This window comes from Polypterus senegalus, chromosome 1 (genome assembly GCF_016835505.1).
Source record: "Polypterus senegalus isolate Bchr_013 chromosome 1, ASM1683550v1, whole genome shotgun sequence".
NCBI classification, from domain to species: Eukaryota; Metazoa; Chordata; class Cladistia; order Polypteriformes; family Polypteridae; genus Polypterus; species Polypterus senegalus.
In genome coordinates, this window is record NC_053154.1 from 25,383,646 (window position 1) to 25,411,081 (window position 27,436).

The 27,436-nt window shown below is 36.9% G+C and overlaps 1 protein-coding gene across 3 annotated transcripts in view; it reads right to left on the minus strand.

The window, feature by feature from the left end:
* Window positions 1-27,436, minus strand: part of ighmbp2 (immunoglobulin mu DNA binding protein 2) — an 87,863-nt gene that overhangs the window by 21,370 nt on the left and 39,057 nt on the right. For all 3 annotated transcript variants that reach the window (XM_039744821.1, XM_039744830.1, XM_039744840.1), the window contains exons 10-13: window positions 22,177-22,359; window positions 12,568-12,686; window positions 10,894-10,988; window positions 9,412-9,535 (exon numbers count right to left, since the gene is read on the minus strand). In XM_039744821.1, the coding sequence (XP_039600755.1) occupies window positions 9,412-9,535; window positions 10,894-10,988; window positions 12,568-12,686; window positions 22,177-22,359 (521 nt within the window). The remainder of the gene's footprint in view (window positions 1-9,411; window positions 9,536-10,893; window positions 10,989-12,567; window positions 12,687-22,176; window positions 22,360-27,436) is intronic.

Sequence of the window (27,436 nt, forward strand, 5' to 3'; positions counted from 1 at the left end):
ACAGTTTTACAAGTTCACTTTATTTATTTATTTAATTTTTTTTTTTTTTTTTTAATCGCTGTCCATATAGGCAATATTGACTTGTAAATGATTAACTAACAATCTGGTCAATATAAAGTTCTTTATTTGAAGGCAAGCACAATTCTACAAGAAAGGTAACTTACTGAAAAGTATTGGTGCTTAAAGTGCTTTACTGAGCTGAAATTTAAATTTAAAAAATCTCAAGATAAATTAACTAAAAAGAAAATCTAAATTAAGTGTTTTAAGGGCTTCAAACTGAACATCTCATGGCTCAATGTCTTATGGACTATCCTCCATTGCAGTCACATGCCCCTCGGATGGCCAACTCCTGTAGTTTGGCCTTCTTGATCTTTGGCCTTGACTAAACCAGCTGGCCACACTCTCTCTAGCATCAAAATCTTCCAAACTTGGGCATGAGCATGCTCGACCTCAATGTGTCCAATAAGTATATTCACCGGTCTTCCTCTCCGCAAGATACGACCGTACACAATGACGCATTCCTTTGTGGCGATATCTGTGTCTCCATCGATCAGGAATGCCATGTACGCACTGTTCGCAATTTGCACAGACGTCTTTTTTTTCCAATGTATCTGCAATGACTCCTATAAATTGGGCGCACGCGACATCATTGCTGTACGTCGGGTTTACGTTCAAGCCATTTTTCTTCATAAGAATTATTTCGGACTTGAATTTAGTGAAGGGAAGTTCTTCTTTTGCAATATTGTAGGCAACGCTAAACTTAATTATCATCTCTGCCTCGTCTGATGATCTGTTTGCTGCTGCCTGCCGCTGAAAGGCAGCGGGGAGAGGGGACACTTGAGCAGTGCATTTATCGTGGCATGTAATGTGTTTTATAGATGCATTGTGCTTTTTCAGCGTTTCAATTCTAAATGTATTAGAACCAGTCACAAATGCACTACTGCCGGCCATGGTCTTCCCACACTCTTTACAGTCAATACAGTGCATTATATTATCGGCTTTACTGTATCTTAGCCAGGGAAAATGGTCAAGCCACTCTTTTCGAAATGTATACACTTTACCCCTTTTAATTTCAGTGGGCTCGGACTCGATCGTATGTGGCTCATTATCTAATGCCGTCTCCGGACCAGGGCTTGCTATAACTTGGGAGGTTGATGGCTCCGTGTCAGAGCATTGGTTATGATTTTCGGACGGATCAGGCCCTAACTTAACATTCTTAACGAAAAAGCTGTCAATCGTTCTTTTCATCTTCTCTCATAATCCGCGGCTACATCCACTGTTTACCTGATGGGCTACTCACCTCTCTCTGTCTGACTGCATCACATGCATTTTCAAACGTACACACACGTACAGGAATATCTGGACCACGGCCAACCAGAGGGGGGGCGGGATCTGCCCTTCACTATCTCTGATTGGTTTAGACCACGATATGGGCCTAATGTGTGTCTGTTGTTGAATAACAGGGAGACTTTAAGAGTCACGGAGTTTAGTTTTTTTTTCCCCCTCGAACGGCTGGTCGCACCGGTGCAACCTTTGATTTTTTTCAGTCGCACCATTGAGAAATTAGGTCGCACGTGCGACCAAATTGGTCGCACTCTAGAGCCCTGCAACGGACGAGGCCATCCACCGTGCATAAGCTACTTTACTGACATTGGCGGGCGAAGGAGGCACCGATTCTTCCTCTGCCCAGTGCCACCACAAGCCTAGAGCCGCCCCCGAGTACTGCTGCAATAAATTATTTCATCGAAGTGAAACACATGTTTCATAACATGCTTTAAGTCCTATCATCATGAAAATTATATCACGTATACATCTCAGTATTTTAGTTATTCAGAGAGCTGTAATATCACGAATGTAATGGATTCTGTGTCCAGTTGGAGGAAGAGAGCCGGTTTAAGAAGCAGGTAGTGATTCACACACATAGGAACATAGAAGATCAAATACAAAACAAAGCATTTAACGTGCTACTTTAATTACAATGCGATTTGAGAAACTGGTTAATTAAACGATTTTAAGATGAAGTTTATGATGTTCTACTTTAATGACTAAATAAACTACGTGATTAAAGTGGAAATGTCGAGATTGAAGTTGACATTTCGTGCTTTTTCCCCACTGTGTGCCTTTTTTTCTCTGTACCCTAATAAGCTTTCATATGACACTCAGACGGTGGGCTACAACTCGGCTTTTCACGGCGACTTTGATATGTGACTTCTTTTTTATTTCCGGCACTGTGCGATTTTGTACAGGTGAGCGTTCAAGTTTCCCTAACACGCTATGTCACTCAATCAACTTCCTTTTGTTGATTATATCGCGGTTTATTTGAACAAATAGTATGTTTTTCCATGGCCTCCACTTGGTATTCGCTGAAATTCTTATATTTTCCCCGTGCTTTTCACATTGTCTTTTCACAGAAGGCTGAGCTTAAGGGCGATTTATATTCATTTGCATATTCAAAGAGGCGTAATTCTGGGAGGAGTTGGGCGTTACATAAAGCGCATGCACGGCGTTAGTTTTCACGCTGATCGGGATTTATGTAGCGGAAGAACGTGGAAGTTGGAGTACGCACAGATTCCTGCATCTGGATTTTTCTGTGCGTAAGCACATTTTGGCTTTTGTGCTTACGCCATGTTATAGTGCGAGTTCTACGCACGGCGTTATACATGAGGCCCCAGGTCTGTAGTGTTTATTTTCCCTTTTTCGAGTAATAATTTCCGTTTGTTTTGCGCTACTGCGATCTTTACTTTCTTTTTTTCCTACTTTCATATTCTTTAACTTTCTCCACGTGTATCGCTCCAACTTTTTTTTTTTTTTGAGCCTTTCGAATTCCACTGCTTTCATAATCTCTTTCGTGCTTTTTTTTTTTTCAATTCTACTTGTTCTGGGCTGATAATTACTTTCCTTAGTTTCTGAATTTGCACATAGATTATTCTTTTTCTTTTTTGTCTCTCCAATGCTTTTGAGTCTCTTTTCTCCATCCTGCTTTCTTCTTCACTTAGTCGTCTACGTTTCATTTATAACGTATTGTCCTTATACGCTTTATAAGGAGCTGAGAGCCCTGGACCTGTGTGTGCTCAAAGTCAAAACACGATTGAGTGTGTTGCTGCCCGTGCTCTTATTTGGTTGTAAGTAAGGTGTGTCTTGCAAGAATCTCATGTTCTACATCATCGCGAGACGGTCCTGGGTCAAGCTCTTGGCACAAACAATGTTTAAGGTCCCCGTGAGACGCTCCGTGGCCAATCTCTTTAGTCTCATGGGCCTTTTAAATATCTTCCATGATCTTAATGTGACGATCATGTCTCATCGCCCTACTGTTTTTCTGTAGGATTTTTTTTATAATAGAGAGATTAGATCCAATTAGAGGTTTAAAGAAGCCTAATTTTGTCAGTCAATTTCTTACAGAACCTGTAAAATTACAATATGCATTTGCCAAAATCTGCATTGCTCTAATCCCATGATACTCCATGCCTGCACCCCTGCAACACAGACTTACCCACTTACACAAAACCTTAAACTTTACACACTTAGTGTACTATAATAATAAAGCACTCAAAGGGAGTTATCAGGTGTGCAGGTTTGCTGAGGAGTTAAAGTCATGTCAAGACAGGATTTAACTGTTTAGTTAGCTTACTTAAAATGTGAACACGCAACTCTTGGATCAGCATAAAACAGAAAAGAACTTCAGTCTATTAATTTACTACTTAAAACCATCATGATCTAAAGCTTATCCATAGATACTGAACTTCACAGAGTAAAACACTTGAATCCAATCGTGACGTGTATAAGGTGCTTGTTATCTTGTTTGGTTACTATGCAGGTAGAAGGTTTGCTCAGTGTGTTAATACAAAATTGATTAGTACTTTATTAGTTTATGACACAACTAATATGCTGTATGTGTTAATGCTAGAAATAAACTTGATCTATTAGGCTTAAAAGTCAAGACAGAGGTAAACAATTTAGGGGTAATTATTTACTCTGACCTACATTTTAAATCACATATTAATCAGATTACTAGGACACCATTTTTTCACTTAAGAAATATAGCAGAAGTTAGATCCCTTATAACAATGCAAGATGCTTAAAAATTTGTTCACACTTTTGTTTTCAGTCGGCTAGATTACTGTAATTCACTCCTCTGTGGACCACCCAAAAAAGACGTCAATCGATTTCAACTAGTGCAGAATGCAGCTGCGAGAATCTTAACTAGGAAAGGAAAATCAGAGCACATCTCCAATTTTGATGTCACTACACTGGTTACCCGTGCCACTTAGAATTGACTTTAAACTACTACTTATGGCAAACCTTACATAATCTCGCTCCATCTTATATTTCAGAATGCCTTTCACCTTACACTCCAAATCTTAACCTTAGATCTTCAAATGTTCCAAAAACTGAAATCTGTCCAAATGTTAGGGACAAAAATAATAAAACTATAAGCAGGCACTGAATTTATAACTGGAGATGACTATAAAACAATCACCAGAGATTACACCATCCAGTAAAACTAGCTTCATTCATTTCCTCTGTCTTTTTGGAAGAACTGTAGGCTGACAATCCACTCTCTATGGAGCAAGTAACCACCCACTCTCTGTGAAGCAAAAATCTCACAATTTTCTTTGGCTCGGAGGCATCTTGCTATAGAGCCTTGGAGCTAGATGTTCTGAACTAGTTACAAGTTTCACTTTTCTAAGCCAAATTCTGTGCAAGTAAATGAGTCCAGTCTGATAAGTCTGGCATTGCATCAAGTAGAGAACTTTAGTGCCCACACTCTCTTGCCAGAAAGAGTAATGCTTTTCCTTATGAAACTGCAGAAGACACAACACTGAGCCTAATAGCAAGATAAGAAAGGCAGCATCACACCACATCAAGGACAACGGACAGCCATGTCGCAAAAACCAACATTGCGTTCCAATGCAAGAAGATTCCTAAAACTGTTTATCTGTGCCAAGATAAATTAGAACTCTGAACAGCCGGTAAACAGACAGCCTCTTTTGTGTTACATGTTTGTCAGTCTTGTCTACCTTGTGACCTGTTTTCTATGTCAATAAATATCATATTTCCATAATTCTTGGATTTATCAATCAATTGTATTATTTTATTTCTTAAAGTGAGCGTGCTTCAGTTACTTTGATATATAGAAAGTCTAATGGCAGGAAATCCCACTACAGAGAAAAGTAATAAAATCAAAGTGGGAACTATGTCTTTGAAGATTCTCAGTCATCCAGGTGAAATTGGATGAGCAGTGAAACGTATCTACCTAACAAGAAAGAAGTCCAGTTGCCATGACTCAACTACCAGATAAAGTGGGAACTAATTATTTTTTTGATGTCTTGCGTCACCAAAGACAAAATTGATAATGACCTGACTGATTACCCTCAATCAGTCAATTTATCTTCTGACATCATACACATTTCCTACAGGGTTTTCCAGACTTTTTTCCTAAAACATTCCCAAAGACATTAGACTAACTAGTGATTTTAAATTGGCCCTGAGTGTGTGTGTGTGTGTGATTGGACTCTGCTTCGGGACAGTGCTTTAATATTTCATCACTGAATATCGACCAAAAAATTATTTATTATCTATACTAATAAAAGGCAAAGCCCTCACTGACTCACTCACTCACTCATCACTGATTCTTCAACTTCCCGTGTAGGTAGAAGGTTGAAATTTGGCAGGCTTATTCCTTACAGCTTACTTACAATAGTTAAGCAGATTTCATTTCGAAATTCTACATGTACCGGTCATAACGGTCGACAACGTCCGTCATGTTGAACTTTCTTATTTATGGCCCCATCTTCACGAAATTTGGTAGGCGGATTCCCTGCGCTAACTGAAACTGATGTTCGTACTTATTTCGATGGTATGACGCCACTGTCGGCCGCCATATTGAACTTTCCAACGTCACTAATTTTTCAACTTCCCGTGTAGGTAGAAGGCTGAAATTTGGCAGGCTCATTCCTTACAGCTTACTTACAAAAGTTAAGCAGGTTTCATTTCGAAATTCTATGCGTAACGGTCATAACGGTCGACAACGTCCGCCATGTTGAGCTTTCTTATTCATGGCCCCATCTTCACGAAATTTGGTAGGCGGCTTCCCGGCGCTAACCGAAACCGATGTACGTACTTATTTCGGTGGTATGACGCCACTATCAGCCGCCATATTGAAGTTTCCAACGTCACTAATTCTCCAACTTCCCGTGTAGGTAGAAGGCTGAAATTTGGTACTTATTTCGGTGGTATGATGCCACTGTTGGCCGCCATATTGAACTTTTCAACGGTCTTTGCTACTTATGGGCCCATCTTCAAGAAATTTGGTACCCGGGTTTCCAACACCAACTGAATCCTACTTACGTACATATATACGTCCATAGCCTGCAGCTCGGTCACCGTGTGAGACGGCGTTGGGTCCCCCATCCCAACGCCTCCCACGTTGTTGGATGTCTGCCTATATAAGGCCGTCCGTTGCTCCAGTCTCTACATTCCCTTCCTTGCTTCGCCACGGGATTCACGTCTCCCTGCTGATAACTACAGCCTTTTTATTTAATCCATGGCTTCTCCGCTGTTTTATTGTTCATTTATTACGATTATAGTTATTGTGTAGGTATTTTAGACTTACTTTACATTGTTCAGGTACCAATTTCCTTTATCATTCCAACCGTACCCCCATTAACATGTCTATCGAGGTGATCACCATCGATCAAAGAACTGTCACTTACCGAGTGGTTTCCATGCCCGGAGATGGCACCTACCTTTTCCATTCTCTTTGTTACATATTGCACGGCCATATCAGGCTCACTCTTGAGGAACATTGTGTCTTATGTATTGAATGACTGGGACAGGTTCAAGGTGTGGACTGATGACGGTACAGGAGATAATTATACTACACAGGAGCACTAGAAGAGTGAAATGCTTAAGCCCTTCACCTATGCATCTGCATGTGAGTTGATGGCTGCCGGTGAATTGTTCAGTTGGCGCTTTCATGTGTACCGAAATGGCAAAATATTTTACACCTTTTGACAAACGCCAATACCTCTTAAACATCTTAGATTGACAGGTGACGATTTCAGTAGTGGACACTTTGATGTTTATGAATGTTTAAACTCTTAAAAGCTGGATGTAAAGTTATCGATGAAACAGGTTGTATACTTACAACGCTTGACAGATGCCGAATGTCTCTTCAACACAAGTTCTACAAATACTGTCGTTGTTGAAACAAACTATGAAACTCAAACCAATTATGACAGCAGATTTGAAATTTGAAACAAGATTACTGTTTACATGGCCAACTGTATGTTGCATGCTCAAGAGTAAGCTCAGCGCACAGCTTGGAAATATTACAACTGGAGGGCCGAACTCACAATGTGGTATACAAAGAGATCCTTAACAAATAAGTATTGGTATATTTTCCCTCAGTTTAAAAAGGTTTAATTTTCTTCTTAATAAAAATTTTAAGGCAGTACTTCGCCGTTGCGAATCGCGGGTATTTTGCTAGTTAGTTAATAAAAACTAATGGTCGATAATTAAAAACTGAACTGCTAAGGAAGGAACTAAAGAAAAAGAACATGGAAACAACGAGCACTGTATACAGTTTTGTCAGTGAGCTAAAAACAGTTATAAACTATGGTAATAGTAATACTTTTCCAGAGAAAATGAAAATGTAATCAATTTATTAGTGTCTATCATGTATTTGTACATATTAAATAAATGCATAAATAAACAAAAAAACTATCTGCAGTGGCATGCAAAAGATTGTGCACCCTCACTTAAAATGTCTGTTACTGTGAATAGTTAAGTGAGCAGAAGATGAACTGATCACCAAAAGACATCAAGTTAAAGATGACACATTCCTTTTCAGCATTTTATGCAAGATTAATGTATTGGTTTTGTTCTGTACAATTGTACTGTGAAAAAAGGGAAAGGAGCACCATGCAAAAGTTTGGGCACCCCAAGATATTTGAGGTCTCAGACCTTCATTAGCTCATTAGGGCTATGGCTTGTTCACAGTTCTAGTTAGGAAATCCTAGGTGAAGAAAATTGCAAATTTGTATACATTTTCTGACTTTTCAGACCTTGTCCCAACAATCAGCAGCCATGAATTCTTCTAAGCAGCTGCCTAGCACTCTGAAAAATAAAATATCTGATGCTCACAAAACAGGAGATGGCTGCAAGAATATAGCAAACCATTTTCAGGTAGCTGTTTCCTCAGCAGTTAACAGGAACTGTGCAGGTCAAGCTGATGTCTTTAAGACTAAGAAAACTTTCTGAAAGAACTGCCTGTTGGATTACTAGAGAGGCGAATAAAAACCCCTGTATGACTACAAAAGACCTTCAGGAAGATTTAGCAGACTCTGAAGTGTTGGTGCACTGTTCTACTGTGCACAGACACCTGAACAAATATGACCTCCATGGTAGAGTCATTCAGTGCATGAAGCTTGCAAATGAACATCTAAACAAGCCTGATGCATTCTGGAAACACATCCTGTGGACAGATGAAGTTAAAACAGAACTTTTTGGCTACAATGTGCAAAGATATGTGTGGAGAAAAAAAGTTGCTGAATTCCAGGAAAAGAACACCTCTCCAAATATTAAGCATGGGGGTGGATCGATCATACTTTGGGCTTGTGTTGCAGCCAGTGGCACAAACAGCATGTCATTGGTAGAGGGAAGAATAGATTCAAATAAATAGCAGCAAATTCTGGAAACAAACTTCACACTGTCTGTAAAAAAAGTTGTAGTTAAAAAGAGGATGGATCCTACAACAAGGTAATGAGTCGAAACTCAAGAGGCACAAGCTGATGGCGTTACCATGGCCCTCACAGTCTCCTGAGCTAAACATCTTTGAAAATCTGCGGACACATATCAAAAGAACTGAAGCCTTCTGCAAGGATGAATGGGCAAAAATACCCCAAGTAAGAACTGAAAGACTATTAGCTGGCTGAAAAAAGCATTTACCAGCTGTGATATTTGCCAAAGGGGGAGTTACTAAGTACTGACCATGTCAGGTGCCCAAACGTTTGCTTCAGACTCTTTACAATTTTTTTGGCATTTTGTACCTGTAAATGATGGAAATAAAAATGTAATCTTGCTTAAAATATCAAAGAAATGTGTCACATTTAACCTTACACCCTTTGGTGGTCAGTTCCTCTTCTGCTCACTTAACTATTCACAGTAACAGACATTTTAAGCAAGGGTGCCGAAACTTTTGCATGGCACTGTACCTTACTGTTCACTTTCTGAACTAAAAATAATGTGATGGATAACTAAGAGTGAAAAGCAGCACTAGCAAAAGACTGAAATGGACGGTTAGTAAAACAATTTGCTGTCTTTTTATGGAAGAGTGCAGTATTGACTACAAGTGCCACAAAGCAATCACTTAAAAAACAAGAATATAAAAGTGGGTGTCACATTGCTGACCTTTTCTGTTTGATCTTACTAATGACAACACTACAACTTCTTTCTCTCTTCCCTGGAAGCCATCCACTGATTTAATTTCCAGATCAGAATACTTTTGACCAAGCCGCTCTTTAATCATATCAACCTGTGTATAAAAAAGGTAAGTGTTAGCATCAACTGACAGAAAAAAGCAAAGAATAATATAAAGTAATGGTGTTCATAAAGCACCACGTTTGCATGAGCAGAGAATTAAAAAGCTTTCTTTGCTTTTGTCCAATTCCCAGGTGTTGACTGCAGCTAGAAATTTGTGAAATTTAAACACATCATATAATGTCAGAAAGCTGCCAGGCAAATTATAAGACAGCTTCCAAGAACAGTTAACTAGGAAAATGTAAGCATCATCAACAGAGGCAGGATTTGCACACCATTACATTTTTTTCAGTAGTGAACTGTTGTGGCTGAATTGAAAAGACCATGGCTAGTTAATGTTTTACACTGTACCTACATTAGCAAAAATGAAATGCCAGAACAGCAAAGTGACTCTTTAACTTAGGCCAATAACATGTCATATTCAAAATGTTTTTACTGTAGAGGGGTAAAAATTAAAAGCATAGGTCTTTTAGATCTTAAGATCAAATGTGCCTCTATCTGTCAACAAATTAAAGTCTTTACATTACTTGTAATTACCTTACCCTTACATAATGTTGCAAATATCATAGTGTAAGAAAAACAAATACAGTAGCACCTGAGGTCTTCAGCTGCAGATAGAGATATACAGAAAGTATTCAAAACAACTCACGAGATGACAAAGATATGACATGACATTTTACAAACACACAAAGGACAGAGGGCTTACTTAAGCAATTTATCAGGCAGCAAGTTACATTTTGGTGTTGTCTGACATAATTTGTAGAATTATGCTATAACATTTTATTTAAGTAGCACTATTCTCAGGACACCATTAGTGAAGGCAAAACTTTTTTTTAGTAAAATAAATGTCAATGTGCATTACCGCCTCCCCCAACTACTTTACGGCTAAAATCTCACATGGGCTTCCTCAGGTACACGGGTTTCCTCCCCATCTAAAATATGTGCACTTTAGGGTAGCTGCGAAATCAAACTAACTCAGGATATGTATATGGGAGACAGTCAGTGAGTGTGCCCTGTGAACCACTGGAATTATGCAAAAGGCTAGTTTCTTCTTAATTCCCAAAACCGCTTAAAAAACTCCAACTCCATGTCACAATTAATGAATCAATGTTTTGATTGGTTGACATTTTTCAGTCCCGCATCACTTAACCAATGTTTACATTTTACTTTTTAACCTGCTATTCAAATTCCCACTTTTTAGGAAGGGGCACTGCCCAAACCTTTGGCATCCTACCACATAGCAGGAAGAACAGATGTGAACTGTACTTATATATTTACAAATTGTTCCTTGAAAACTTAGGCTTTAAAGAAAATGATTCTTTATATTCTATACTGTTTTGTTATAAATCTCACCTGTAAATTATATGGAGTGATAACTGCAATATCTTTAGCTTTGACACCAGCCTTTATCAAAGCTTCCACATGCAATGACACAATGTCGGCTTCCCCTACAAGAGAAACAAATTACAAAAAGCATTGATCTTTCTGACAGTGATCCATTTTCACAATAATTGAAAAGAATGGCTGATAGCTGTAACCAAAAGATGCGTTAAATTATTTGAAATTTTTCTATTATACATCTTAACGTAACCATGAGGGGTGCGCTGATGAACTCTTATCACAAAAATCATCACGTTTCCTTTTGAAAAAGCTATTCAGCAGTTTACAATGGAAAATAATAACTTCAGATGAACTAATAAAATTAAAAAATTTCATCTGTGAGAAGAAATTCAAACTAGTACTAGCATTCCTTAGCATTAATTCTGTTAACCTCCTAGATTTAATATTTTAAAATAAGCTGTTGGAGACATTTCTATTAGTGACAAATTTATAATTTAAATAACTTAGTCTGGAATCAAATAAATATAGAAAGGAGCAGCTAAATATTTAAAATTTTCACCAATAGAAAATGTTTTGAATATAATTTTAAAATTTACCTAATACAAAAACATTAAAACTCAGATGTCTTTAAAACGTTGCATGCATGCACATTCAAATGATTCCTAATACGTCAGATCAACATACTTAAAATATTAAGCAATAAAAAAAGAATTCATACGACATCCTTTGCTATTCAGCTTTTCATGTCTGTTCCAGGACTCAGTCATTTTTCTAGATATTTGAATTTCTCCTACTGCAGGTAGTTTAGTAAACCAAACTGATATCTCATGTTCTTATCTTATGAAGGATATTACTGAAGTAAACACAGATGATACATAGTAGGGATTGCAAAGGGCAACATTATACACTGTTATCACAATGCCTAATTTCTCTTTGGGGTCAGATCACTTCACATCGCCTCTCTCCGTTTTTAACTGTATTTACTCACAAACTGCTTTAGAGGATGGTTTCAAAGATCTTATCTTATTCATGTATGGTGAATATGAGAATTAAAGAATGACAACTGTGTAGAAGAAATAGAAAATAAAAATCTCTGTGTGTAACTTTAAGATTTGTAGCCCAGCAGAAATTAGTGCAATTCTACATCTTTCTATATTGTATCATGTATTTATTGCATATTTTCTACTATAATATATTGTGATAATGTTATGTACCATGTATTGTTGTTTGTATGATGTTTTTCTATGGTGTATGCCTCTGTAACACCAAGAAATATTCCTAGCAACTATACTGCCTGAAAATTAAGTTCAAATTCAAAAGAGAGAAGGCTTTCACAGTTCATCTATTTATTATACACTTTTCAGCATTCAACACTATGAAACATTAGATCCTCCTGACTACATTACAAAATCTACTGGGCCTGCCTTGACATCTGACTCTTAACATTTAGGTATATCTTGCAAGATCTTGGGAGAATTAGAGTTTGGGCTTCACACAGACTAAACATCTTAGTAACCTTAAGAACCATTTGCAATGCAATTTCATACAAATTATGTGTAGCATATGTTGCACTTGTGGATCTGATTGGTCATATTCATAGCTTTCTTAATTAAAAAAAAAGGTTCAAACAGTTAATCATAAAATAATGTATCCATAGTTTAATCACTAAAAATAAAGAAATGTCACCTTGATTGCCTTTGGATTGCTCATCTTCAACGTCCTGCTCAAAAAGCCCACAGCCAGCGGTGTCAATAAGCAGCAGGGGAAGGCTAGTCTCTTCTATGATACTAACTCCGGGCAAATCCCTATCATGACAAGAGGAACAAGCTGTAACGTTGTTAGTGAATGAAAGATTTTCCAAAATGTAGTTAAGAAATCTAGTTAGGGTAAACAGTACACTACTGGTAAAAGGCCTTACAGTACCCCCACTTTTTAGTTTTATTGAAATGTAAGCAGTTCAGGTCCAGTGAACAAGTACAAAGGTGTGACTGTTTATTATAAAAACAGAATAGAATTCGGGTGTTCTAAAACTTTTGCCTGTTTTAACAGTAACATTTTTTTCTTGCCACTCAGCTTATCAAACTTACATCTCAAAGTTTTATCTTCGCAGTTAAAAATGAGGCACTTATCACACAAGCTGTTGACTCTTAGAAATGAGTCTTCTGAGTGTGTCGTTACTTTGAATCTGCCAGAGTTTCCTCCAATTTTCTTTTAATTTCATGGTAAACTGTACTCACTGACACCTTTCACTTTCTTTGAAATTTCTCTGAAGAAAGGACCTACAATTTTACAGGTTATAATGTCTGTTGATCTTCCTTTATTAATTGCATATTTCTTGCCATTACGATAGCAGGATACTACTTCCTGAAGTACAACATTGTTCAACTAAGGCATCACATAGTGTAACAACACAGTTTCTTCCATTACTGCTTTTTGACAGACAGAGAGTTTGTAAGTAATCAACAAAAGCTGGGAAACCTGTAGGAATTTTTGCATGAGCTTGCAAGGCTTAACCAACTTCCATTGCTGCAGACAAACTGGTTTCCTTAAAATGGCCTTTTTTGTACAAGTTTAAAAATTACAATATTTTTGAGGTTTTGATGACCTAAACGTTTTTTTTAAACTTATGGCAGTTTACTGTGTACCATTGTATAATTTCAGGTTAATGGAGGTGTTCTAAAACATTTGAATTGTCATACAGTATTTAAAAAATCACTCTCAACGAAAACTTTTGACACCTGCCAAGCTGCACGATACTTGTGCTAAAAGATACATTCAGGTAGTGCCCTGCATTTATTTAATGGAGGTGTTTGGTAGCATACTCACCTAACTTTTTTATAGTTTAAGAGTGGACAGGCCTTTTTCTCAAATGATACCAATAAAATTCAGAAAGAAAACCAGACTGCATCTATATTAGCTTTTCATGTTTAATTATCAGAACTCTGATATTTTATAGCTGCATCGGTATCTCTTCTTTTATTCTTATAAACTGCCAATAAGATATTAACTGACACCCACACTTTTCTATTATCGACTTTTGCAGAGTAGGGTCTAAAATCCCTTCTACACCTGCTGTTTAGTTTAGCCCTAAATGTGCAGCAAAGAAGCAAGGTCACAAAACAGAAAATCAGGAGAAAAAATTAAACAGAAGAACCCCCTAAATGCTGACAATCCAGGTGACCCAATTCCAGAACAACTAAAGAGCATATGAGCACATACTGAAGTTGGAGCTGAATGACCAAAAAAAAAAAAAACACAAAGAGAGAATTGCCAGCAAGAAACTAAAGCAAACATGGCACAATGAGAAGAGTTTATCCATTCATCCATTATCCAACCCGCTATAGCCTAACTACAGGGTCACGGGGGTCTGCTGGAGCCAATCTCAGCCAACACAGGGCGCAAGGCAGGAAACAAACCCTGGGCAAGGTGCCAGCCCACCGCAGGGCACACACACACCAAGTACACACTAGGGACAATTTAGGATCGCCAATGCACCTAACCTGCATGTCTTTGGACTGTGGGAGGAAACCCACACAGACATGGGAAACTCCAAGCAGGGAGGACCCAGGGAGCGAACTCGGGTCTCCTAACTGCGAGGCAGTAGCGCTACCACTGAGCCACCGTGCCGCAAGAGAAGAGTTTATGTTTTGTACAAATAATAAATAGAGTAGAGAAATCTAAGTAAGACAATGAGAGAATAGGAACCAGATGGAAGAGACTAGGGAACTACAGTAATTCAGGAAAGTACCAGGACCATTTAGCGATCAGTAGTGCACAATAAAATTGCTAGTGTTAAATGAATACTTTAAGTGTACATATATTTTAACACTATTGGAGTTAATTTAGCACTGGCCATGTTACTGCGTGACATTATGGGAAGTTTGCCAGTCTTACAACATAGCATTACCAGAGTGTTAGATGTAAATAATGTATAATTTAAACTAAATGGGCTGGAAATTAGAAGGCTTGGAGGAGAGTGCGCTATATTTAAAAATAAAATTCTAGGAATATGCAGGAGGATAAAGCACTCCAAATTAAGCATACCAAGCATTGTGTAAGGGGGCCATATAAAGCAGAAATTGGTTTTACAGTATATAGGGAGACAAAGCCACAGTGCAAAGAAAAAGAAATGTCACATTTTAAACAGTGACCTCAGAAGGATGTAAATAAAGAAACTACAGGAGGAAAATATAGAACCTGAATTACAGAGACTGGAATATCAAGAGTCCTGAATCATCCACAATATCTTCAAATGTGTTGATACCCTGACAGATCCAAGATGGAAATGATATGGAGATTTCAGGAATTCACTGGACCTTATTATATGAGACTAAAGTGTGTGAGTAATATGAGAAATGGTAGATACTCTCAACTCAACACTATGTCCCAGACAGCACATGGAATAAGATCAACCAAAATTGACAAACTTAGATGTTCAGTTTAAAAGAAAGGAGAAAGAGAAAGAGCAGAGTGGGGTGGAACAAATTAAGATACAAATGGGAGGCAGGAAGGGGAGTTACAGGGTAGGACATCCCAACTCTAGATCGAGTGTAGGCGTACATTCAATTAAATAATTCTAAATTTGGTAAGGATGCCTCGGCATTCAGCCTGCCAGGGCATTTTTTATATTGCAGAGGAAATGGGACAAAAAAGATCCCCAGAAAAGTATATGACATGAAAGCATGGCACTTAAAAAATTGAAAACCTATACCAAAGTTAATTTTTATATTTTCAAACATCAAGAATGTAAAGATAGGGTAAAACAGGATCAAAAGGAAGGTGAATTCTATAGAACCCTCAGAATGCTTCAATGGTTGAAGAAAGCAATGTTTTGCACTATAGTGAAAAAAATCAAGCTGTAAATTTGTTTCAAAGTGGGACAAAGAAAAGACTGCTGACAGAAATGGTTTGATGAAAGAAGGTTGAAGTTGGACCAGTTTGTTTCATAGTTATAGACATCCTCATATAAACTAGATAGAAACTATCAAGAAAAAACAATATGTTGTACACTTATTATGAAATTTTATGAATGTCATATTTAAACATAACAATGATTAGATCCAAATTATAGTGCGCAATGGAAACATCTTCAAGAGAAAGATTAAAATGTAAAAGAAACAGAATAAGTCTGGTACCTTTGAAGGTGCAGTAATAGAAAGCAAACAATAGACAATCATATTAACTAATTCGAAACCAAATCTCATCAAATCCTCAACCACCAAAAAATGCCTAATTCATACAGTTGAAAGGTTCCTCTGCAACAAGTGAAAGAAGGATGATAGGACAGGGCATGGTCATGGCTTGTCATGCCGTACTAGTGCATCTCAATAAATCAGAATATCATCAAGAAGTTAATTTATTTCAGTAATGCAATTCAAACTGCAAAACTCATATTATATAGATTCATTACAGAGTGACATATTTCAAGCATTTATTTCTTTTCATTTTGCTGATTATAGCCTACAGGTAATGAAAACTCAAAATTCAGTATCTCAGAAAATTAAAATATTACATAAGACCAATAAAAAAAATTATTTTTAATACAGAAATATTGGCCTACTGAAAAGTCCGCCCATGTACGCACTCAATACTTGGTCAGGGATCCTTCTGCATGAATTACTGCATCAATGTGGCGTGGCATTGAGGCAATCAGCCTGTGGCACTGCTGAGGTGTTATGGAAGCCCAGGATGCTTTGATAGCGGCTTTCAGCTCATCTGCATTGTTGGGTCTGGTGTCTCAAATTTTCTTCTTGACAATACAGGTCAGACGAGTTTGCTGGCCAATCAAGTACAGTGATACCATGGTCATTAAACCAGGTATTGTTACTTTTGGCAATGTGGGCAGGTGCCAAGTCCTGCTGGAAAATGAAATCAGCATCTCCATAAAGCTTGTCAGCAGAGGGAAGCATGAAGTGCTCTAAAATTTCCTGGTAGATGGCTGTGCTGACTTTGGATTTGATAAAACACAGTGGACCAACACCAGTAGGTGACATGGCTCCCCAAATCATCACTGACTCTGGAAACTTCACACTGGACCTCAAGAAACTTTGATTATGTGCCTCTTCACTCCTCCTCCACACTTTGGGACCTTGATTTCCAAATGAAATGCAAAATTTACTTTCATCTGAAAAGACGACTTTGGACCACTGAACAACAGTCCAGTCCGTTTTCTCCTTAGCCCAGGTAAGATGCTTCTGACATTGTCTCTGGTTCAGGAGTGGCTTGACACTTGCCTGTGACAGTTGTAGCCCATGATACTTTTGTTTCAAAATGCTTCACAGTCCTCTCAAGGCTGTGGTTTTCCCTGTTACTTGTGTACCTTTTTCTGCCACATTTTTTCTTTCCACTCAACTTTCCATTAATATGCTTGGATACAGCACTCTGTGAACAGCCTGCTTCTTTAGCAATGACCTTTTGTGGCTTACCCTCCTTGTGGAGGGGCTCAACAACTGTCTTCTGGATAACTGTCAAATAGTAGTCCTCCTCATGATTGTGTGGCCTACTGAACCAAACTGGGAGACCATTTAAAAGCTAAAGGCACCTTTGAAGGTGGTTTGGGTTATTTAGCGGAGTGGAGTGGAACAACACGAGTCTACAATATTGAACTTTTTCACAATATTCTAATTTTCTGAGATACTGAATTTGGGGTTTTCATTAGCTATATGAAAAGAAATAAACAACAGCAAAATGAAAAGAAATAAAATGCTTAAAAAATATCACTCTGTGTGTAATGAATCTATATATGTGTCACTTATTGAACTGAATTACTGAAATAAATTAACTTTCGAAGATATTGACATGCACCTGTATTAATATGTAAAAAAATGGACAGCATGCGCTAAGCAAGTAGCTTTTTCAGTAGTTTTAAACGAAAAATTACTAACCTGTAGCACTCATTCACTAGTTTACATTTAGAAAAAAGTAGAATGACTTTAGTTCATGAATATAGGAACTACTGACCTGTCGTCCTCTTGATCTGTGTGCATCCCAACACTCTAATGCATGCCCTTATATTAATAACTATGCACTTAACTTAATGTTGGGTCACATTAATTCTAACAAAACATTCTTAATGTCAAACTGCAAGCTGTAGCCCTTGAATCTTTGTTGCTGGCACCGAATATTTCATCAAGTCAGGATTCATTCAATTTCATTTACAGACTCACAGCTTCATTTATAATCAATTTTAATATCAAAAAAGCAATATATACTTAATTCAATTTCACCTGTGGCAAATAGAAAAATTAACAATTATAATACAATTATATAAGCATATTTGTATAGAATTAAAGGGATTAAAAAACCTTTCCTTTTATTTAAGTAGTAGCAGTTTTTTTAACTGATTTTACAGTGAACAGTATATAAATCAGGAGACTTCAGTCTCACAAAAGAACTTAAAAATTGTTCAGTATGAAGTCAGACTTAGGATGAAGCATTACTACGAACTCAATAGCAAAATGTTGGACAGGGAATAAATATTAAGTCGTGCATTGAGGGAAATGAATGTGTCAATATTTAATGAGAGCAAAACATGCTTAAGCAGTCGGTTTGAAGATACAGCATCATTCATACATTAACTGCAGTCACACAAGCCAGTGGATTTTGTAAATCATTATTGTCAATTTCTTTCTTGTGGGCAGAATACTCTGCAAGATTTATATCAAGACAGATTAAGCTGATTTTTTACACTGATTGAATTTCTCATTGTAAATAATGCAGAGCTTTTAATAGTGTTTAGGCCTTATTAGTTTAAACAAATTCAAACGCAATCCGTGTAATTGTCAAGCACAATAATTACATTAAAAGTGTGTAACATTTTAACAGTAACCAAATTTACAATGACAATGGCAGTGAAAATGTATCCATTACCTTAAAACTATATCGTGTGTAGTATGTATACATTATACAGTGTATAAACAGAGAAAACTATATCTATATCTATATATATCCTTCACATCTTCTATAACTGTGTGATGGCCAGTGCGATCTTCTACACTGTGGTGTGCTGGGCTAGTACCTTCACTGCAAGAGAGGCCCACTGAATCAACAAGCTAATTAAAAACGCAGAATGAGTTATGTGAGGCTCTCTGGAACAATTCTACACATCCTCTCTCTGACACACTAACCTGGAGTAATTTCAGCTAACAAATCATTCACCAGAAGTGTGTCAAGAAACAAAACAGCAATACCAACAACAATATGCCTACATAACGCCTCTCTGAGACTGTGACAGCCAGGTCAGAAGATTTCTTTCTTTTTAATGTTGTTGCTTTTTAGTCATTCTGGTGTATGTTGAGACTATAGTATGGTGTTTTATATATATATATATATATATATATATATATATATATATATATATATATATATATATATATATTATCTATCTATTTATGCTTTTAATTTGTCAAATAGGTTTTGTAAAAAGCAAAATTTCTACCCTGGGGATTCATTCTTTCTAAAAAATTATGTTCTTCTGGAAAAAAAAAAAATACAGTGGACCCTATCTTACACACAAGCCACAAAGAGAAAAGCTATATTTGTTGCTGACTTGATAATCTCTGTCCAAATCCATTACATTAGACTAAGTGGACGTTGTTCAGAACTGTAAATACAGCCCTTCAAAGTGTCAAATAACAACATCTTCCAGTTTTGAAATCCCAGCCCCGAATATACTAATGCATTGAGTGAGTATCATTACCTTGTCTGTTATGTCACTTACTTTTAAAAATATATTAGGCATACTTCCAAGTTCACCATTGTAATTTTGTTTATCTTTACAGATCCTTAAGATGGTCCTTGTTATTACTGATGTTATATAAACTAAATATTGATTTATTGGTATAGTACATATTATTTTCACTGTACACAACTAACAACTTGACAGAAATAATTTAAATGCAATATTAAAGCTTGTAGAATTATCTCAACGGCAGTTCTTACAACACTATGCTTTGAAGAACAGCCTCATCATTCAGCTCTAAAATGAACAGACTGCAAGCAAAGCAGAATAAAGGGAGTGCCTGCTATATAACACAACTGCTCACATTAAAAAGTAGCTTTACCTTTCATTAAAAAAAATAATAGCCAATAATGTGGACCAAGTACTTCTGATTTTCCCTCCCAGCAACCTATATACCAAAACATTTAAAGGTAACATATTTTAAGGAGCATAAAAATTAATACATTTAAAAATGTCAGCTAAATAGTGATAGTTAACAAAGCAACACAGAGAAGATGAATTGCCTCATTGTGACATGAGGCTTTGAGGTGGAGAAAAATTTTAATTGGATGGCAGGGGAATGATTAGAATTATTCAGGATTTTCTTCATCTCTTCAATACTTCAAGCAGACCTTTGTAAGCCACTAACTGGAGTGGCACCAATACAATGCAGAAAAATGTCTTATTTAATTTGTTTTGTGTTATTATACTGTATAGTTCTGTATACTCCCATTGGCCATTTTTCTTTAACATTCCACATTCATATGCTGTATAATTCTTTTTTACTTTTATTTTCATAAAAGATGCATTCAGAAACATGTTCTACTGCAAGACAACTCTGTTCTTTTTCAGGGTCAGCAGTTTTAAGTGTGGCAGCTGGGGGCTGTAGGTTGACAGAGCAGAACGGAAAACCAAGATAAGAGCTGATACGCATTTAATAGTGCCAGTAGTCAAATGCAAAAACAGCACAAGGTTTGCACCTTCACTGTGCTTAATCAAATTTTCTCTTTCCATTTTACAACGTAATCATGTCTCTTTTTCCCCCCCGTCTAGGATACTGCCCCTTATTCAGTTGTACATCTGTCCTATTGGCAAGTGGTGCTATTCATGTGGTCTGTCAATCGCATCTGCAGAGTGCTTCATTTGTATAAAGCCCATTCTCATAAAGCCCATTCTCAGCACAATGCAGTGCATATATGTAGCATATTAATAAATATCAAAAAATTAAAAAAAATATTGACAAATGCAAAAACATTTGTTGACTTATTTTTTCATTTCTGTAACATCACCAAATTTCAACCAGATCTGTGAAAGCACTTTTGAGATTCTGGGTTATTTAATTTTTCTATTACAGGCTTTTCTTAACCTCCTAAATATTTATATATCGAAATGTCCTTTATTAGCAGACACCTCCTGGGCTAGATGCACAATCCTGCCAAATGTCAGCTTTTTAACTAAATTGGAAATAGTGTTTTTGTTGTTGAGTGAGCAAGTGAGTCAATCAGTCAATTGTTTCCCAATTTAATACCTTTTAAACACTGTTATATGTTTTCTTGCGACACCAATTTCAAACAGCTGTTCTAAATATGGCTTGCCATTAGGCAGAATGGTCAGGAGTGTACTACACAGGATTTCATTACTGATATAAAAAGTCAGCATTGTGCACTTCCTGGTTTGGCCAAGTTTGTGATCATTTCTGCCTTTTTTGGCCATAACTTCTGGCGTATGTTTTATCAGCATATCCTTATTTTTGACTCTCTTCATACACTCCATGATGGATTTTGGGCACTGTGCTTGTTTTCTAGATTCTTGATCTCTCTGTAGTTGAGTTTGGTTAGATTATACTTTTTCATTTACCCCATTCCATTTCCTTTCAAAACTGCTGTTACCTTGTTCAGTCAGTGCCCAGACAATTGCACTAACACTCAGTCAGTGTGGTTCTGACTTACATTTGACTGAGTCAGAAAGATAAAACATATTTCATCTACATTGTGGAGAAGGATTGAACTTGATTTACCATTGCCATGGTATTGATAAGTTGTGCTTTTTAAGTAGTTCAAACAAACTCATGAGAAAGAAATTGAAAATATTTCCATAGATGACATGCTGACATTTTCTTAAGTCATCTTCAAGATGAGTATGACTTTACTATATTATACTATCTACAGTAATCTTACTAGATCTGTGAATATACCTGTACATAACCTTGTCTGATCAAGCCTGTCCAAGTAAGGCACATACTCCTTTTCTTTCTTCGATTTACCTTAAAAACTGGTAAACTTTGTTTATTACATTAGATGATTTTACTGTAAATTGTAAAACAATGTTTTGGTCTTGTGAGCACTTTGATTAACTGCAACATCTTTAAAATCAAAATGACATCACCTGTATACTCATCATAATACAGAACTAAACAGGTAATTTGCACCATTAACAAGTTTAGTCTTACAGACCCAGTTACTTAGCAGTAACATACAGCAAATGGGGGACAGTGTAAACAGAAGACAGAACAAGCAAACATGAAACAACTTCTGCAAACCAGATCTGAAAAAGTTATTTTGCATAGGACAACTTACTTAAGTAGATGGGCCTCTACAGATGAGTGAGCTAATAGTCGACCTCCATACATCTCTTCTGAAGCCCACTTCATGATCGCCTGGTTCATACGATACTGGACAGTCAGCATTTTTACGACTTTATCTCCATACTTTTCTATCAAACGCTCCATTAAACTCACAGAGAGGCCTTTTGCTGCAGCGCTGTATAAAAAACATTAAGAACGCTGTAATAAAAAGGGGCACTCTGACAGCTTGTCTGTTTATTAAGTATATTATTCCTGTAACAAAGTTTGTAATTTGGTCTGGTGAAGCAAATAAAACATAAATACAAACAGCATAAAATGAAAACAGTCAATATTCCCTAATAGCCCCCAAACAACCAAGTTATCACAAAGGCACTTAGACATATTCATCCTGTATTAGAATCTCATGTATATCACAGCTTGTGGACAGGCAACGTAATGAAATCTGCTTGTTGAGGTCAATTGGCTGACACAAAAGGAGAGAGAACAAAAGGAGGTTGAAGCTCCTTAACTTGCTTAGGAAGCCCAGAATAAATGTTTTATTTTCTCACTGATCTATTCTTTTTAAGCTAAGTTGAACTTCTCTCTCTATTTCCCACTCTTTTTTTCCAACTACTAAGAGGTTATGGGGTTTTTCACACGCATAATATAGACAAATGCAAAATTAGAGCAGTCATTATTTCATTGTCTGTAAATTTTACTTTATCTCCCAATTCACCCCTGTGGTGTGATTCCTCAGGGATGATTCAGCTTGCAGGATCCTCATTATTGAAGACACGAGCGGCTGGATCAGGCCAAGGGGACGCCCACATAACACTTGGCTGCTGCAGATATATGGTCATTTCTGGAGGGGGTTTACCTGGCAGGGTTGCCAAATGGGATCCCGGCCTTTTTTGTTGCGTAGTGGGTGCGACAATGCACGCTCTCCAACCTGACCTGACCTGACCCTTGATCATTTTCTAACTACTGAAACACTGAAAGAATCTCTAATGGTCATCTCTCACATTTTGCCTTTTTTTAACCATTGCAGTCATGCACTCATAAGCCCTATGCTTAGTTCTGAACTTATTTGTCTTATGTGCCTTTAACTATATCCAAATGTTTTTTTTTCCCATGTTTATTTTGCAAATTGTTTTTTGGTTCTTTCAAGTGTCTCACTCTATTCTGTTTAAATTTTTTAGAATTTGCTACATTTGGTCAAAATGTGCCCTATTAAAATTAAATGTAACATAAAGTTTTTGGACAGGCACTATGGCAAGACGCCATATGTAATGTATGATATTATACTTGCTAGACTCTAATGGCTGGATCATGTATCTCTCTGAATTCTTTCTAGATTGATATAAAATAATAAATCTAGATAGGCTTCTAAACATACTGGCACTTTAACATGCTGTGTTAAAAGAACAGTTATAGGTTACATCTATGAAATTCTTTTAGTCTCTCATTTTTAAGATTATCACTAATAATATTAGTGTAAGTAACATTCTTCAATACTCTCCCAAACAAAACTATCAATATGGTGCATATTTAAATTATTGTCTGCATATGGGAGCCTGGAATACATTTTCAATATCAGAAAACCCTAAGGTTTTGTGTTTGAATCCAAATATCTCTCTATTATAAACAAAAAACCTTGGAAGACTTGGAAAGAGACGATATGTGATCTTCTCAGAAGACAATCTGACGTCCCGCAAGAGACACTTTAACGTCACGAAAGAAAAGGAAGTGAGACAAAAGGGCAGCTGCTGTACTGGCTTTTAAATGATCGGCAGCACGACAAATAGAACAAGCAGCTCGGAAGCAGAAAGACAGCAGCTGATCAAACCACATCTCCTCGGCATGCGTTCAGCCCCAGCCCTTGACAACATGAGCGACCGTGAGGAGGTGGGTGTGCGAAACGAGCAGGGGGAAAAGACCCATAGTTATCATTAACATAAAGTTCAGAGGAACATGTTGGTGCAGTGGTAGCATTGTTTCCTCCCAGTATGTAGACTAGCGATCACCTTACTCACTCCCTGATTGGAGTTTACATATTCTCCCCGTGTCTGTGTGGGATTCCTCCAGATGCACTAGTTTCCAGCTAGAGTCCAAATACCTGCAGGTTAGGTGGATTGGTAACGCTAAGTTGACGCTAGCATAGGTGTGGCAGAAAAGTAATGAGACTGGAAACACTGCAAGCGATCTGGAAAACTGTGCTGTTGTCCTTGATAGAGCACGTGTATCATTACCCTCCCATAGATCAGTGCGAGTTTCAACTCCTTCCGTTAACTACGTGATTTTTGTGACTGCTATTAGCGAAGTTGTGTTTTTGGTTGTGCGTCACGCAAAATGGAACAGCAGAATTTAGAGCAACGTTGTGCCATTAAATTTTGTGTTAAGCTTGGAGAATCGGCAAGTGTGACGTTTGAAAAGTTAAAACAGGCCTATGGGGAACATTCTTTATCCTGAGCTCAAGTTTTACATTTTCAAAATAGGTAGGGTCAGTTAGTTTCAGTAGGGTCGCAAGGGGACTGGAGCCTATACCAGCAAGCATAGACGCAAAGCAAGAACAAGTTATAAAAGAAAAAACTCATTAGTCTGTTTTTTTTTTTGTAGGATCCATTTTGTTTTCCTTCTGTAGACTGGACTTACATTTGCAACTTTCCAGCCATCAGGGACTTCTCCCATCTGGACTGACTGCTGAATATGCCTTTGAGGCTTTTAGGGAATATTATATTTTATATTTGGAGGCTGTGGGAAAATTATGCATATTAGTGTTATCCTTATTATGTAGATTTACTTTGATGCTTATTTTACCAAATCAGATGCAACTGACTTTGTAGTGGCAATAAAATTTCTCTTGCTTTTTAATTTATCTTTAACTATGTTTTTTAATTTGAATTTTTACATATTTAGATACATATACTGTATATGGAATAAACTAATTACACAAATTCATTCTCTACACTATCTAACAGAGTTAATCACCAAACATCAGTTTTTTGTTTTTTTTTATTTGCCTATATTAATTATGTACTAAATGAAGTTTCTACAGTTTATTCTGGTTTGTCATATACAACAAGGTTTGACTGATTGATTTTTCCAAGAATGACGATAAGTATATTTTGAGTATCAGCAATATATACTGCAAGTTACTGATGTGATTTAAATGAATACATGTATCATATACACTACAGGTCAATAGTTTTAGAACACCTCAGTTTTTATGAAAATGCAAGCAGTTTAAAGTTTTAATGATTCATGAAATAAAGGCATAGAATGAATAAACAATGGCAAATAATAAAAATAAGGAATCATCAAGTGTACAAAATTGTATTCAGTTTTTTTGATTCATCGAAGTAGCTACCTTTTGCTGTTGTAACTGCCAAACTGTGGTAACCCTTTTGCTTCAGAATGCCAGTCACTCATTGCTAGTTCACTATCTCTGCCTCCAGCCAAAGAATCCCAGACTATCACATTTCCTCCTCAATGTTTGACAGCTGTGTCACATACTGAAGAACCATCCTTTCACCAACTCAGTGGCATACAAACACCCTGCGTGATGAACCAAAGATTTCAAATTTTGATTCATCAGTCCATAAGAATGTCTTGCAGTCTACAATAGGTCCACAGTCAGTATTTCAAGGCCCTATTTTGTCCTTTAAGGAATGGCCTTCTTACTGCCACTCATCCTGTCAAACCCACAGCAGAAAGTCTCCTCTTCACAGCAGAAATCAAGACTTGCTTTTTTTGCCCACTGCTAAGCTGTGCTTGAAGCTGTTGTGCTGTGAGTCACCAGTCATGATCCCTCAGAAACTTGTCTTCTGACTGGATTGTGACTTTGGGTCTGCCAGATATCTTCCTATCAGAGTTTCTCCCAGTTGCAATTGCCTTTGGATTGTGTAGGACACCACTGTAGTCACTGACACTTGGATATATATATATTATTTTTGCAATTTCTCAAAATGAAAGGCATATACTTCTAAAGATAATAATGTTCTGTCTCATTTCATTTGTTAACTTCCATTTTCTTGCCATTATAATTATAATTTACAACTTTCAGCAGTGTAATATTGTCCAAGTAGTACTTCAAAAGGTATAGTAACACAGACGTTTCCAACTCTGCTTTAATACAGACAGAGGGCTTTTAAGTAATCACCAGAAGCTGAAGAAGAAATTGTTTGCTTCAACTTGTAAGACTTAATTTACTTTAATTGCTGCAGAACATCTGTAGTTCTTCTCTGAAGAAGGCCCATTTGTAATATTCTTAAATTTTCTTTTGTTCAGTTTTTCTTAACCTAAACTTTAAATTTAAACATCTGTCAGTTTACTGCTTACCTTTTTGCCATTTTAGGTCATTCACTGCATTTCAACTGACTAAATCTCAAGAAAAACTGAAAAAACTTTAGACCTGTAGTGTAGTAGGACACAGTATTCAATTAATGAGAAGACAATTAACTGTTCATTCAATGACATTTACAAACTTTTCAAGAACACTTTTTTCCATAACTGCTAAAAAAGAAATTACTTCGAAATGACTAAAAACAGCATATATAAAATTAAATCGATGTATAAAAATAGCATCAAAAACACATCCAAAACAAACAGCCAACCCAGACAGGTAAGGAGGAAAGCCTAAAGCTCATTGATTAAAAAAATAAAAAACAGTGTTGAACAGAACTCTTTGTACTGCTCATGAAGTCCATGCAGGACATGTTCATTCATCACCTCTGAGTGCAGGTGTCAAAACCCAAACAAGTCGATTGTACCTCTGGTTGGTCACTCAGCTGTAAGGTTAAACTCAGAACTTGTTGGTATATTCTACTGCTGCCAATCGGCTGACCATCCCTCCTCTTGCCAGACATGCCAAGACTGGGAAATGCTTCTCTGTTCTTGTTCCAAAGCTGTCTATTTGAACTACATCCAATTTATTTATATTTTAGTGTCTTTTGAAAATGGACTTTTTCATTAAATATGTGGGAACTGCATAGTTTCTCTTTTACAGGATAACTACTGTTGTACTGACAAAGAGTTCAGGATGCTGATTTTTGTTTGCAACCTTTTGTCTACTTGTAGGTATAATTTCATGATCCTCAGAAACTTGTCTTCTGACTGGTGTGGACGCTAGAGGCGCTGTTGCCCTGTTGAACCCACCAGACAGACATCAAGACACACGTTTAAAACACCAAGAATAATTATTAGTAACAATAATATTTAGTAATATTTTTCAATAATAGTGCACAAAGCACCACAAACTCCACAATTCTCTAATA